General features: G+C 45.6%; 1 protein-coding gene across 2 annotated transcripts; it reads right to left on the bottom strand.

The window, feature by feature from the left end:
* Positions 1-7,473: 7,473 nt before the first annotated feature.
* On the bottom strand, positions 7,474-13,298 carry LOC6606817 (zwei Ig domain protein zig-8). 2 transcript variants are annotated; one of them, XM_002031578.2, is made up of 6 exons: positions 12,851-13,298; positions 12,037-12,165; positions 9,573-9,941; positions 8,822-9,079; positions 7,900-8,152; positions 7,474-7,837 (listed from the first exon to the last, which is right to left on the bottom strand). In XM_002031578.2, exons 1-5 carry the CDS (start codon positions 12,924-12,926, stop codon positions 7,974-7,976), a joined length of 1,011 nt encoding a protein of 336 aa, XP_002031614.1. In that variant the 5' UTR covers positions 12,927-13,298; the 3' UTR covers positions 7,474-7,837; positions 7,900-7,973. The 2 variants fall into 2 exon arrangements, with proteins under 2 accessions (XP_002031614.1, XP_032578059.1); XM_032722168.1 differs by having other exon boundaries at positions 7,474-7,854.
* Positions 13,299-14,780: the final 1,482 nt, after the last annotated feature.

Raw genomic sequence — 14,780 nt, forward strand, 5'->3', positions numbered from 1 at the left:
GCCTGCATTTGCAGTCGCAGTCGCTGTTGCAGCAACGGAATCGGAATCTGCGGGGGGATTCCCCCATGGTTGCCCACTGCGCTTTACATAAATTATATTTCCGCCGGAAAAATTAACATTTTTATGAATTTCCTTTCACCAGTCGCGCATTGTGGTGTCGGGCAAAAAAAAAAAAATATATAAAAAAAAGAAGCAGGAGAATATAATAAGAGGGAAATAACCAGGCAGCGAAACGCAGTTCGCCAGAGTGGGCGCAACGTTCAGGGGGGCGTGCCACTGCAGCAGGAAGAGGAAGAGCCACCAGCAGCAGCAGCACTACGCACACTGGCGCCAAGTTCTCGATTCTCAGAGCTCAGTTCTCAGTTCGCAGTTCGCATTTCTCGAGGCCTTCTCTCAAAGCCCAGCTCCCCAGTGAGTGTTTCTCGCTTTTTTTGACCCAAGGAAGAGCGGGGCGGCGGGGGGGATTGGCATGAAAGCGGCAAAACTGCGAACTGAAAATGAAATGTTGTTATTGAAATTGGCAAAGTTTTATGTGCGCACTTTTTACATAGAAATGCGGCCATGACTTGCTGCCGAAAAATGCTCCCAAGTCGTTGGCTTTGCCTTTTGCCTATTTATACGCGCCGAGCTTGGAAATAAAGCGATTTGCCTCACTTTTTTTGCGGCCTGTATTTGCCGTTTTCCATTCAGTATTTCGTATTTGGTATTCCTCCATTCTTTTCTTTTTTTTTCCTAGTGATATCCGCACATTTGCGCCAATGTGCCGGCATTGCGTTGGTGTAAAATGGCACAATACGGCAGCAACAACAGCAAAGGCGAAATAAAGTGCCAGGAAACACATTTAATATCTACGCATAAAAATAAAAGTCTGGCAGCCGGCAATGGAAGTGACCAAACGAAGCTACGACAGCGGACGCAGTAGCAGCAGCAGCAGCAACACGCAGCAGCAGCAACAGCAGTAGCAACGCCAAGTAACAGACAGCGGACAGCGGGCAGCGGTAGAAAAAGGACATTGAGCCGGCAGAGAAAGCAGAAAGGACGATGCCGACGACGTCGGTTGAAGGTCTTGTTTATTACGCTCGCCTAGCCAAATGCATAAATTTACGGACCGATGCGTGCAAACTGTACAAACTTACAAGAAAAAAAAAACATGAAAGCCAGGACGATGAAGGAAAAGCGGCAGGAGCACAAGCAGAAAGCCGGAGATGCCCGAGCTGCAAATGAAAAAGCGTTGGCGAATCGGAGCAGCAACATCATGTGGAGCTGGAACAACTTCCAAGCCAAAGCTTACATGCACTGGACAAAAGAGAAGCGAAAGGTGGCTGTACACCACGCACACGTACTCGTATTTAAACAAGTGCGGTCAAAATTTTAGCACATGAGGTGCCGAAAGCTCAATGGTAGTTAAATAAAACAGTGGCCATTATCACTTCTTGGTTACCATAAGCCGTTAAGAGCCGTGTCGTGAAGATCTTTTTATTACTTTGGGAAAACAAGTGGATTTTAAAGGATATTCCTGCCATTTACCATATTTGGCATTAAAGTTGCCTTCATCAAAGTAATATATTATTCAATTGAAAGGAGGGGTCATTGCCTCATAAAACATTTAATTGATAATTTGTCCTAGATTTTGACACAGCTCATCATCATTCATTATTGCAATTCTCATTAAGGTTAACATTCAATGGCGCACATGGCGAATACGCAATGTAGTATGCATATGCCTAAAAGCCAACCATTTTGTTATTAAATATACAACACATGAATGTTGAAGCTTACAACGCATAAAGCTTTCTAGTCCTAGATAAAAGAGATAGGAATATTGATTAAAAATACTGGACCCATTATACGGGGCTAACAAAATTGGGTTGAAATTCAATTTAAATATTGTTAAAAACGGCAACTTTGCATGCAAACTATTTGCCTGAGCCCAGCTGTACACAAAAATATGAGTGGAATGTGTGCTCGTATACATACTTGCATAATGGAAATTCAATTTTAATTTAAATGCGAAACAAATACAATCAACCAAACACGAGTGTAAGAACCTTCGAGCACACACACACACACAAGCACTGGCACCTAATGGAAAAAGATTAGTCGAAAGCAACAGCTATTGTGGGGTTTGGTAAGGATATTTGCATAAACCAGCTCGTATTCAATGTGTAATTCCGATAATTAAGGGGAAATCCACACCAGAATGCAGGGGGTTTCTCTCAGTGCAGCTTTGGGCCAGGCCAAGCGAAAGAAATTACGCAGAGGCGAACGAGATAAAAGGGCCGAAAGTGTGCAAAACAGGGCAAAAGGCGATCGAGGAAATGCAACAGAAATGAGAATTTATGTTTATGAAAATATTTTTACCCCAGCCGCCATCCGTGCCGAGCTTATGAATATGCATGCGAATTGCGGGGAAGAACCGAGAAACAGGATGCGGAAGTGGGTGGCAAGAAGCAGAGGCAGAGCGCCAGGCAGAGCAGCAGACAGAGAAGCCTTGTGGGTAGTGACGTTGAGGTGTATATTTATTAGCAGGCTGTGCACAGGAAGCTGCTAATGTGCTTGCCGCTTTGACTGGCAGGCTGCCTAATGGTCCGTCATTTGTCTCGGCAAATGTGGAGCTGGAGGGCGCGGGGGGATTTGGCTGGGTGGTTTATGGGATGGGGCTCCATCAGCGGAGGAATGTTACAGCAGCGGAACTCATTATGCGGCGACATCCCGCAGAGCTTTGATTAGCCGTCAAGGTCTAAATTATTTAAATCCAAACTTGACTTTATACTGAGCTTCGAAGCTTTCCATTTCGAGCTTAAAGCTGCGCAAAGCTCCGCTTAGTTATGGTAACTTTTTATGGCTAAGCTCTCCGATGGACATTTTCTATTTCCCCGTGCTAAAATATCCCTAGACAAAAAACATCCCCTTCAAACTTGAACTTAACGCACGTTAGCACTTCTCCCTGTTCTTCTTTGCTCCATTTTCTGCTTCTGCGGGTCCTTCTTTCACTTCCGCCTGTGATGGAGATTGAGTCTCTGGTTTTGGCGTGGCTGGAAATACATATTTAATAATTCAAAGTTGACTGCTATAAAATCTCAGCGGGTGTCCATATTTCAGGGCGGTAATTTCACATTGTTCGGCTTGCCAGCCGCACGGAGCAGGAACTGCAACTGGAGGCAACTGGAGGCCTGCCAAGCAGGTGGGCCCGCACAAAATTCGCCTTTTTGTACCCAGTATGCGTAAATCTTAAGGGTAGACTCGCTATCGTAAATAAGATTACTAATGGTCGGGTTAAACGGGCCTTTCATGTCGAGAGTTTCACGCCTAAAAGGCCTGTGACTAGAAAATTGTTCACTGCGTTGGATTTATATCATAAGATGCATAAATAATCAGAAAATAGAGCTAGCAAAGTTTAAGTATGTAAAACATATTTACTTTGAATTTAATTTATTGCAAATTAAGCTTTGAATATAATTATAATATAATTAATACTTTTCCCACTAGAGTTAATATATAATATATATATTTATGTTCTTGCAGTTTTAGTTCTGGTTCGTCCATTTAATTTTAAATGAACTCTGAAAAAAAAGGGAAACGGAAAACTCTTTCGAAGTTAACTACCGGGTAACCGATGGTCTGTTTGCCTGTCTCGCTTAGAATCGCGTCCTAACTGGTTTTTAGTCCGGTTTCGGGATTGGGTTTGTGTTAATGTGAGAGTTTACTTAGCCGGCGCTATTCCTATTCCCGCTTTAAGGCCATTGAGCTGGGGCGCTTCCTGGGGGAAATTAACCTCTTGCCGGGGGGCAATTGTGTGGAGCGAGTTCTCCGTGCAGTTGCTTTTTGGCCCCGCTTTGTCAGTTACACCACGTTTCCACCTCATCTGACCCATCTGGGCCCCCCGCGCCAACTGCTCCATCCGCTTTGATGATATGGATCAAACGATTTTGTTTGCAGATTAAACAACATGGTCCGACACCAGCTAGTCCGAAACCAACTCCCGTGAACCAGAAAAGCAGAAAAGCAGTTAGCGGGAACAATCGCGTGTCGCATGCAAGGAATGACAGCCCTAGGCCCTGTGATTCGATGCCATTCTATGGCAATTGCCGCAAAATGCCTGGCACTTTGCACTTTGCACTTTTGTGCGCTGCCACAGCACAGAATTTAAATTGAGCCGAAAACAAACATTTGGGGCTGGCTAAATCAAATAGAGCCGGGCCAGTGGAACTAGAACTCGACCAAGACCAAGACCAAGAGAGACCAGGAGGACTGCAAGAACCAGCCGGGCCATTCATTATCCGCACTTTGATTTTAAAGCTAGTCAGCAAATCACTTAAATCTCTCTTGTGCAAAAGTCGTGGCCAACTTAAATCGCATGATAAATGTTTTCTTAGGCCCCAGTGCACACCCTCGACTTGCTGCACAAAAGGGGTATATCGATTGGGTGGGCAGCTGGTTACCGGCCAGGCTGCTGGGTATTTGATAATTCAATTACTTGGCTGGCTTTGGTCTAGTTTCTTCTAGCCTCTTCTTCTTCTGCTGTCTGTGTGGCTCCAGCCATCGGTTGAATATTTAATAGAATCTTTTGCATTTCTTATGTGTTTCCAAGTGTCAACGGGCTTCTAATTTGATTTATGACCGACAGAGTTATGCCCCAATAATAATAATAATGATAAACTTTATCCCCTTGTTCCTTGTTTATTCCGGGAAGATGCCAAGTCCGGACTAACGATGACTAAGGCCTTTTAAATGCTGTCGAAAGATGTCATTGTTTTGGACAAACTTCGCAGTGTGTGCTCTCCTCTTGGTCCTAAGTTCTCGGTCATAAGTTATGCATGCCAGCTGGAAGGGGATACTTTGGGCCAAGAACAATGTGGCTTGTCAGGTCCTAATACCTGATAATCAATTGCTAAATGCTGGCTAAATAATTGATTGTCGCTTCTCTTCCCCGTCCAATCAATCAAATTCGGGGCTCTGCTGTTATTTAGCTAATTAGCAAATTAAAAATCCCTAGTTCCGCGCCACTTTTTGCCACGTTTTTAAAGAGTTTTCCTCGGCGAGCTTCTGCATGGAAAACTCATTAGTAATTAAATGTTTTCCGGCGCGTCTACGCCCCGTAGTTTCTCAGCACTCTGTCCTTGTCGCTCTCTGCAGCAGCTCTCTCGCTCCCTCCTGCGCCCTGTGAGCCTGTCCCTGTTGTCGTTGTAGTCCTCGTGTTCGCACAGCCAGCACTTCCGCACTTCCGCCCGCTGACGATTCTGGTTCCGAATCTGCTCCTGCTGTTGATTCTAGGCTCCAGCCTGCCCCTCAGTCTTCCACTCCCTCACTGCTCCTCACTGCTGATGACGCATTCACACACAGAAACACACACACACACGCACGAAGGAATACCAACACCATGGCAGACAAGGCGAACACAGGGCGTATACGCACTTTTTACTACCTGCTACCTCGCCACATAAGGCGGCTTACTGCTTTCCGCCTTTCGAGGGAAATATATTATTTACTGCCTCGGAAACGGAAATTAATCATGATTGATCAATTGATTTTCTTTATTAAACTTTTCAAGATAACTCTAAAAATACTTTTAACCTAATTAGATCCACGCTACTAAGGTCATAGTTTCCAACTTCCAAGAAAATCTGAAACCATATATTCTGGCCTAATTGGATTCGGAAAATAATGGAAGGCAGTAGACTGCAAGGCAGCAATGAATAAAAGGAATTTATTACGTGACAACTATGTGTGTTGTGTCTTTAGTATGACAAGCTGATGACAAGGTCCTGGTTTTGATTGATTCAGTACTGTCGAGGTACACATTTCTATATGCCTTCATAGTGATTGATTCAGTAGTAAGGAGGCAATTTAAAGCTGCCCCAGTTTCTGCTCAACTCATAACTTACCAATCCGAAATCTTGTTTTTTAAAGGCGAAAAGTATATGTTTGTTTAAGATTTTCTGTATGCTTACCTTGTACGTGTCATTTTTAACTTAAAGATTTTTATCTGAAAAATAAGCTCATTCTGTAGGCCATCGCCTTACCAACTCAACTGTGCGAGTTGTGCTCGCTGTGTCTGTGCCACCAGGAGGTGGGTATCCGGTAGTCGCAATACTATCCTGCGGCTATCCTTTCGCCCGGCATTGCTGTTGTTGCCCAACGCAGCGTATTAAGCCCGTAAACAAGTCTACAAGCAATGACTCCGGTTAAGGCAGCGCCAAGGGCTACGGATATGGCTCCGAAACCAACGACTACGGGCATGCCAGAGGCTGTGGCTCCTACTGGGCTGCAGCCCTGAGCATGATTTGTTACTGACAGCGTCTCAGGCAGCAGGAGCAGCAGAAGCAGCAGCATCGCCCGGAGTCCGAGGCTGGGTTTGATTTATTTCCCGTTGTACAATTTATGAGTGAAGGTGAAGCGGCAGCAACAACAGCACCACAACAATCGGCCCAAGGATCCCGGACTCTTGGCCGGGCTCAGCTCTTGCAATTCATTGGGCTCAACCCGAGTAGCGTCCTTCCAAAGGGGTCATGTTCCGGACTGGTTTCCGATGGAGGGAATGGGTTGAGCACGGGGACTGTGACTGTCAGGCAGCGCGTGTTTTAGATGCGTAAGATTCCCCAAAGATTTGCGAAATGCCAAGGGGAAAAAGTAAAGCGAGCACCACGACATGCTTACGCCCATGTACCCAGCTACTCCGCCCTTCTGTTGCCCCGTTTTTAAACCCTCTCCTTTTCGCCGGATTGTGATGGATGCTCGCCTACTTTGGGGCCTCCAGGCTGTGCGGTTGCGAAGATGTTCCATCTTCGCGCCGGAGCTGCTAGCAGTCCTTGCGTGCAGGCCCATTAGCGGCTGGGAACGTCTTTTATTTCAATTACCACCACCTTATGCAAAATTCAGCGAACACTTGGCATTAAGGAGATGCGTTATGCGGCGTGTTCCATCCTTGCGAGTCCTTCTCCATACCCAGCCATTACTCATTGTGTTGCCGGCATTGGTGTTGGCGGTGCCTTTGAAGCACTTGGAATTGTCACTGGAGTCCCTGCATTCAGGTACTTATTGCCAAGATATCCCATTGTGGCCACAAACTTTGTCCGAGAACTTCAGCTGTAATTGCAGGCGTGGAGTGTGAATTATGCACGCCTCAAATGTTTCAATTACCCTGCTCCAGGCACACCTGTCGTCGCACTTCCCTTCACAATTTCCTTCGCCGCCCAAAAAAGTGAAAGTGTTCCGTCTTTGATGTCGTTGCCGGTGGAAAGGGGCGGAAGAGGGGTAGCATAAAGTATGTACTGATGACCCGACCTGACCTTATCGTATTTCAATTACCGCTGGAACCCTCAACGCACCGCCCCGGCAATTAAGCGGCATAATCCGGGTCGCAGGATGTCAGAGGCGGAATTGAATTCGTCCACATTCATATCGCCATTAATCATTGGTGGGGAAAATTAAATTGCGACCGATTTATCATAATTAATCTAGATCTCGTCTATCTATTATTAAGATTAAACATTTATTTACATTCGTTACGGATTCGATTCGATTCGGTTTCGATTGCTCGCTTTTAGTATCTCTAGGTATACGATCGTGTGTGAGCAAAATGTATCTGTCTTATTTGCCACATAGCCAAGATTGACTATATATAGCCTAGCCAGCACATATGCACTCCCGACCTATTTACTTAATTACGTATAAAAATACTTAGAGACTGAGCCACAAAACACAAACACAAACGTAAACAAAAACTCAATTTACATATTTACAAGACAACGCGACATCGACGTCGTTAACCTCCGCATCCAGCAATTTCCACCGGGCTCCTCCAATGTGGGCGGTTACTGGGACGTGGGGGCGTGGCCTGTAACGAGATGATGACTGCGACTCCTGAGCTGATGGCGGCATTAAAAATCACCGACTTACCCGGCTAGCAGGACTAACAGGGCTCCCATGGCTCCAGACATCGAACATAAGTTGCCGCTCGTCTTTGGCTCGGCTTAGCGGGTTGAGAGCGGGGTGCGTGGCTGGAGGCTGGAGGTGGGGCCCAGCAGGACGACCAGCAGGACCGCCAGGAGCAGCAGGGGCAGTGGGGGCAGGACCAGCCTCGAGCCCAGCTCGTGCTGCATGGCCGCGTGCTGCTCACTCTTAATGATATGCACAAAGACGCTGTCAGAATCTGTTGGGAAAAGGTGGCATAAGAGTGGGTTAGAAAATTGTAAAATAAATATTTTAAGTCGTTACTTATTAAAGGGATGAATTTAAATATTAAAGCGGGCTTACCCTGCACGAAAAGCAGTGAAAACAATTATTTGAATGCATAATGGAAGCTGAGTATTACTAGCTATTGTAATAATATTAGTTATTCTTTCAAAATTATATCTCATTGAATAAATAACAATAATAAATGTACACTGCTATATTTGAATAAAATTTCATAATTGAGTTTATATATTGAATGTATACGCAATAAACCACCATTAACTTAATGCCTTGTAGCTATGCATAAAGTGAAATCTGTATATTTTACATTGCAACTGATCACAATAAATAAGTAAGCAATTGAATTAATTTGATTTTCAATATTTGATGGTTAATTTACGATGTTTATATGTGCAACTACTTTTCGATAGTCATGTGCATGCGTAAATATTTAATACGAGTCAGTTGGTGGCATGTTTCAAATGTAATTAAGTATTTAATGAAATCGAACTTGCGCTGTAAAACTGACAGTTCCATCTTGGACTAATTGGATTTAAATTAAATTTCCGACACACACTTTAATCGCATATCTATTCGCCTGGTGTCCTTAATCTAACAGGGCATGCACTTCTTCTAAAGGACTCACTCGAGTTGTCCGCGGAGCAGGTGTAGTTGCCCGAGTCCGTGTGCTGGACTCGCGATATCACCAGGTTGCTGGTCTTCATCTGCTGCTCGGACTCCACGCGGATGCCCCCCCGCGCCGAGTCGCTAACCAGCTCCGTGTCCTTGTGCCACAGCATGTGCGTGTAGGGTCCTGGTGCCTGGGGTGCGATGCACGTCAGATTGATGTCGCTGCCACTCTGGATGAACAGCTCGCGGTTGGCCAGGATCTGCGCCTTGGAGGCTGTCAAAGAGCGGCGTCGATTTCGATTAATGGGTTTGTCAACAAGTTGCCTATTGGGTGGATCCATCCCCCTCGCTATCACCATGCCCCCATCCTAGTTTGTCGTGTGATGTACTGGGGTGTTTGATAAACTAATTTGTCAAAGTAATCCCAGCTCTTCGCGCCCTTGGGCTGCTGTCTAAACGGAGATGTAAGCAACGTCTTACAAGACCGCCAATCGATTGAGATTCAATGGGAGTAATAAAACTGGCACTCGATGCTGAATTTCGATTGAATAATTATGATGGGTCATGAAAGGGTTCGGAACAAACTTAAGCGGATTCAAATGGATTTGGAATGTTAAGCGGTATGTTCATACCATCAGAGAATTATTTTAAGCCCTTCGAACCTTAGAATATTATCAGTAAACAGTTTTGGATATATTCATTTGCGCCATTTTAAGCCAAAGTGCAGATTTTCTTGTTTAAAGCTCTGCTTAGTGAAAGATACTTACTCACGACGACCAGCTTGTAGGCCAGACTGATCTTGGGCTCCGTGGACACCTGGCACTCGTAGACGCCCGCATCCCTTTGCTGCACCGAAACTATCTTGAGCACCCACTCGTCGGAGTTGTCGATGTGCCGCGCCAGAAAGCGCTGATCGTTCGTGTAGGTCATGATGCCTATGGTCAGGATGTGTAGATCCCTTTGCCGTATCCAGGACACCGCCCGGTCGCCGAGGTGGCGCACGCGGCAGTGGAGACGGGCTGTGGTGCCCAAAGCGGCAATAATCTCCCGATTTGTGGAGTTATCAAACACCGGATCGATGGCATCGTAATTATCTGGTATCAAGTTGGACAATTCCTCGGCGGCGGCCAGGTGGCCTGTGGAACAGTAAACAGATTATAATTATTTAAAAGGGTTACACGATTACATAAATACTGTTGAATAAGCTTTAAGAACCCAAAGGTAAACGTCGAATAAATCCCAGCGGAAACTTAATCTATGCAAATATCTTGTTAGTACATAAAGGGCCTAGATATTCAAGCCGCCCATTAAATATTCCCTGGGTAGTTCATTCCACCAGTTGTATCTGAACGTCAATCTAAACGTATTCAAGTGCATTCCAGGGCCTGAGCCCAGGAGGCAGACAGACAGATGGATAGACAGTCAGACTGGCAGATAGATAGATGAATAGATAGATATGCAGACGGACAGACAGACGGACAAACGGACAGATGGATGGTCGATTGGGTGGCTCAATCAACTGGCGGGGATGCCTCAGCTGGCAATCAGCATTCATTTGATTAACGAGTATTTGTGCTTAATTTATGCCGGAGCTTAAGCCTGTGCACCCCTTCGGAGCCATTCCCACGTTTATGATCCATCGCTGGGCGGCCAAGTGATTTATGTGGGTGGTGTGGCTATTGGCGCTATTGGTGCTGCAGCTCCACCGCCTAAATGGCGATGTATTAGCCAACTAATGCGCTAATAATCCATGAGTGCCTAAACAAATACAAACACAAATACAGCTGTGCGTGTGCTGTGAAGGGACTGGTACTTCTCGATTGGCTATGTGGATATGTGGATGTGGAGTGGATAAACATATATTGATTTATAGGCCAGGATCCATATTGTGTGCGAGTGTGGTTGGGCAAATTTAGCTATCAAATATCAGGCAATAAAATGACGTTAAACACTTAATTGAAACTGTTGATCCGCAGGCGATGAATATGACGATGCTTTTGCTTTCGCTTTTGGCCAGGCCAAGGCACTTGAACTGAAATTGCTTTTTATGCTGGCCACAAAATAAAAAACTCCCTCGCACACACAGGCGCACACCCACACTCACACACAACGACAGGAAATATGTAACAACATAAAAATTTTTAATAAAAGTTGCGTATTTACATACAAAGTGCGGGGTGGTAAGTTGGAAAATTGCTGGGTCGAACCGCAACCGCAGCTTCAGTGGCCATGGCTAACGCCTCTGCAGGACCTCAACCTCCACATCCTCAACCTCCTCCCCCTCGTCCTCCATCTCCATATACCCATCATCCCTAGCTGCAGTTCCCCAAGCGGGCCCTAAACTGAGTTCAGGTGCCATAAATTACAAATGAGCAATTGCAGCTTCTCCTGGGTCCCGCATCAAATTCACTCGCAGCAGAGGGATGCGAAATAGATGGGATCATAAACAATTCCTGACAGCTGCTCCTGTGCAGATTACCAAATTCGGATCCCCTTTTGCAGATCAGTTATACATTAGCCACCGTGCTCCCTTCCGTTGCAAAAGCTAAGCGGAATTAAACTTTTTTTTGAACCACATTAAAAGTTTGCAGTGTTTAATGGAATAAACCATGTACCCAACTTTTTAACAAAAAAAAAAAAATCTGTGTGAAAAAATAACTAACCGGAAAAGTTACTTTCCATAAGTGTAATTTAATAGGCAAATATGTGTTGAGGGATTTGAGAAATATGAAAAAATGGAAGTATAAATTCACGAATGAAAATGAAAACAACATGTTTTTTACGTTTAAGCTTATTTTCCAGTTAAAATTATAGATCAAATAAAAATCAAAAATGGCGAAAAAAGAAAGAGCTCATTTCTTTTTTTCAAGTCATAATCTTTTAACTCCTGTAATCCTCTATCTGAAAGTAATTGTAATTAAGGTATTAGCAATTTAGTTTTTTATTTTCATTAATTGAGCTATAAATAAGTCCCCGCTTAAGAGGTAAAGTACTTAAAGTCCGTCCTCTGCCCCAACTGCGAGATCAGTGGCCCTTTGTAATCCTTGCCATATCCCTCAATCTAATTGGAATTGCCTCGCGCATCCAGATTCCCCACTTCCGTTTCCGATTCCCAATACCCTCCGCTCTGCGATTCTCATTTATTATGCCATTTCTGATGCGAGTGCCCAGTCGTCCCCGGTTGGCTTAACCCTTTGAGTGTTGTCTGATTAGATTTAAATCCGTACTCACCGAAGTATTGGCTGCTGCGCCGGCTCTGCTTGTCGACTGGAGCGGTTAATCCCATGATCACGAGCAGCGCCATAAAGTATTCCACCAACATTTCATGCGCAATTTGTGGGGCTCTCGAATTACTTATAACTGAGCCAGGACGAAGGACCACAGGCGAGGAGCAGGAGCAAAATGGGGAGGGCGACAACAGAAAAGTAATTAAAATAAATGATGGCAATCGCGAAACTCGACTCAATTCAACTCGAACCGAACCGAAGCGACTCAACTCGACTCGAAAGGCAACACACAAAAGATGAAGCTGAAGATGAAGGATACTCGCCACCAGCCCCGCCCTCTTTTTAGCCCACAATTGTGCAGAAACAATAACTGAAAGGGATTAGGCTCTGGGCTTCGTCTTATCGGTGCTCCGGAAACCGCAGCTCATTCATTTAAACTGATGACAAAACCGCAGTGCGGTCGAGTTTTCAATCACCATGACGCCCACAGGACAAGAACGAGATGAAGATGTCCTTCCGAGTGTTTGGCAGGGGAGAGGGGAGGTTATGGTTTCTGTTGGGTCGTTAGAAGGATCCTGGAAGTGGGTTGGGGTCTGGTGGTTGTATTCGAGCTTTTGGTAATTTCTTCATTACACACTAAGCTGTCCATTCAATTGCTCCTGGCCAACGGATGAGGAAAAGCAGGAGTATTTGCCTCGCCCGCAGGCAGCAATTTCGCTCTGGTCACGTTCCGATAATACACTTAATTATATTCGACAGGGACGTGGAGCTAAAAGGGAGGAGGAGGAACTGGGGGACCGGCGCAAATGAGGAGCTACCTTTTCCTGTGAGCGGACTAGATTCGATGGCCGTGGTCGAAGTAAATGTAGCGCGAACTGCGTGCCGCCATCTCATGCGCAACGTAACGCATTCGAGCGCGTTGCGTTTGTGTCCTTTTCCGCGGGGAGAGCAGGTCCTTGGCTTACGTAACAGCCCTTACGCTACGTAAGGAGCACTCATCCCCACACTCCGACACTCCAGCACCAGCAACTCGCAAAATCAGTCACTCCAATGACGCGATTCCAATTCCAATTCCGATTCCGATTGAGACGCCAGATACGAAATACGAGATACGAAAGCCAGCCGAGCAGGCCGAACACGAGTCACGGCTAGCGATTTCCCAGAGTCACGGGTAGCAGTTCACGGGTCACAGGACACAGTTCACGGGTTCCCCGAGTTTCCGGTTTGTCAGCGCTCGTTGCGTGTGTGTGGCTTGAGGCGCGGTAAACAACTGAACGGAGCTGCTCCAGCGAATCCTCCAACAATATGCAAATCTCCAGGAGCAGCGGGAGCAACAGTGTCCTTGCGCCGGCGCAGCATCAACATGTTGCGGCAACATTTATTGGAGCCAAATTGAATGGTAAGCCATCGTATCGTATTAGGGGGCGTGGGTGGGTTGTCGTAGGGTTAGGGCCTGCTCCTGCATGTCCTTAAAGTTCATTGGAGGTGCGTGGCTGAATGTGCTTATGAAATATTTAGTAGGCTGCGTTTGATTTGTGTCACGCAAACAGCAGACAGCAGCAGATCGGCCGGCGACAAGAAAGGAGCAACAATGGAGCAACCAGCACCAGCACCAGCAATAATGATACAAAACACAAAACAACATCAATAATAGAAGGCGGAAAACTCATGCATGACAAGCCGCCTTTTTAAGCCAGCTTTTTGCAATTGAAAGTGGCTGTGGCAGCAACAGACAACCACACACACACTCGCACAGCACTCGAGTGCCACGCATTGTGCGCCCATTGTGTCAAAGCGGAAACGGATATGAAGCGGCCATGGTGCTGTTGCTGCTGCTACTGCTGCTCCCTACTCCTGCCCCGCCCCATGTTGCTCATGTTGCTGTGCTGCCGTTGGGCGACTTATCAAAATCGATGAGGCAACATATGGTCGATTTTAATTTTCTAACATATCTCTCTGCACACGCACACAGACAGGCGACACACACGAGCCATTGACACGAGAAAAGCCACTGAAATACACACACACATGCAGACTGGCATCCTCACCTCGGAAAGTCCTTCTGCCTTTCCACACCCTCCGTTGACTGCAGTACACCCCTGAAATCCGTTTAGCATATTTTCTTTGGAAATTGAATTTCCAAGTTATTATAAATATTTCTCCAGTAAATGCAATTTGAGTGGAATTCTTTCTTCGTCGCGTCGTGTGCTTCGACTTCCTCACCTACTCCTGTTTTAGCATGTCCTGGCGAATCAAATAGACAACAGGACGAGCGGGCGCCTGAGTTGGGATAGACCACCCACGTCGCTCATATTATTTTACACTAACAAGCCAAACATTCCTTAAACTTAACAAGCGGCGACATTTTGCCAGCCCCTCATCCATCTCTTTTAGCCCTAAGTGAATTCTGTTTTCTGTTTTCATCGCTGGCTGTCGGTGAATAGGGGTGCAGAATTATGAAAAATGTTTACTATATATAGGGGGGAAAGTCGCCAGAAAATTGTTGCAAGAATGTAAGGCGCTTAAAGTGCGGTTGTGGGCCACGATAACTTTTGATCCGCTGCCGGTTTCCCCGATAAGTAAGCTTTAATATGTTAAATTCAATATTTCAAAGCAGTCCGCTGAAGGGATCACTTTCGCTGAAACTTCTCGAGTGGAACGACAAGTGCCATTCCGTGTAGTCTTCTTTTGATAAACAGTGATAACCCAACAGCTTTTACATTCTGTGTGTTTTGGAGACTTTAAAGT

The sequence above is a fragment of the Drosophila sechellia genome, chromosome 3R (assembly GCF_004382195.2).
Source record: "Drosophila sechellia strain sech25 chromosome 3R, ASM438219v1, whole genome shotgun sequence".
Taxonomy (NCBI): Eukaryota; Metazoa; Arthropoda; class Insecta; order Diptera; family Drosophilidae; genus Drosophila; species Drosophila sechellia.

What these genes read in the sequence shown, in the direction of transcription:
- LOC6606817 (XM_002031578.2), bottom strand. Translation starts at nt 12,926, where the DNA reads ATGAGATGGCGGCACGCAGTTCGCGCTACATTTACTTCGACCACGGCC. An exon ending in GCGCAGCAGCCAATACTTCG is followed by an intron (nt 9,942 to 12,036) that starts GTGAGTACGGAT and finishes ACTGTTCCACAG; the next exon opens with GCCACCTGGCCGCCGCCGAG. An exon ending in CTACAAGCTGGTCGTCGTGA is followed by an intron (nt 9,080 to 9,572) that starts GTAAGTATCTTT and finishes GCTCTTTGACAG; the next exon opens with CCTCCAAGGCGCAGATCCTG.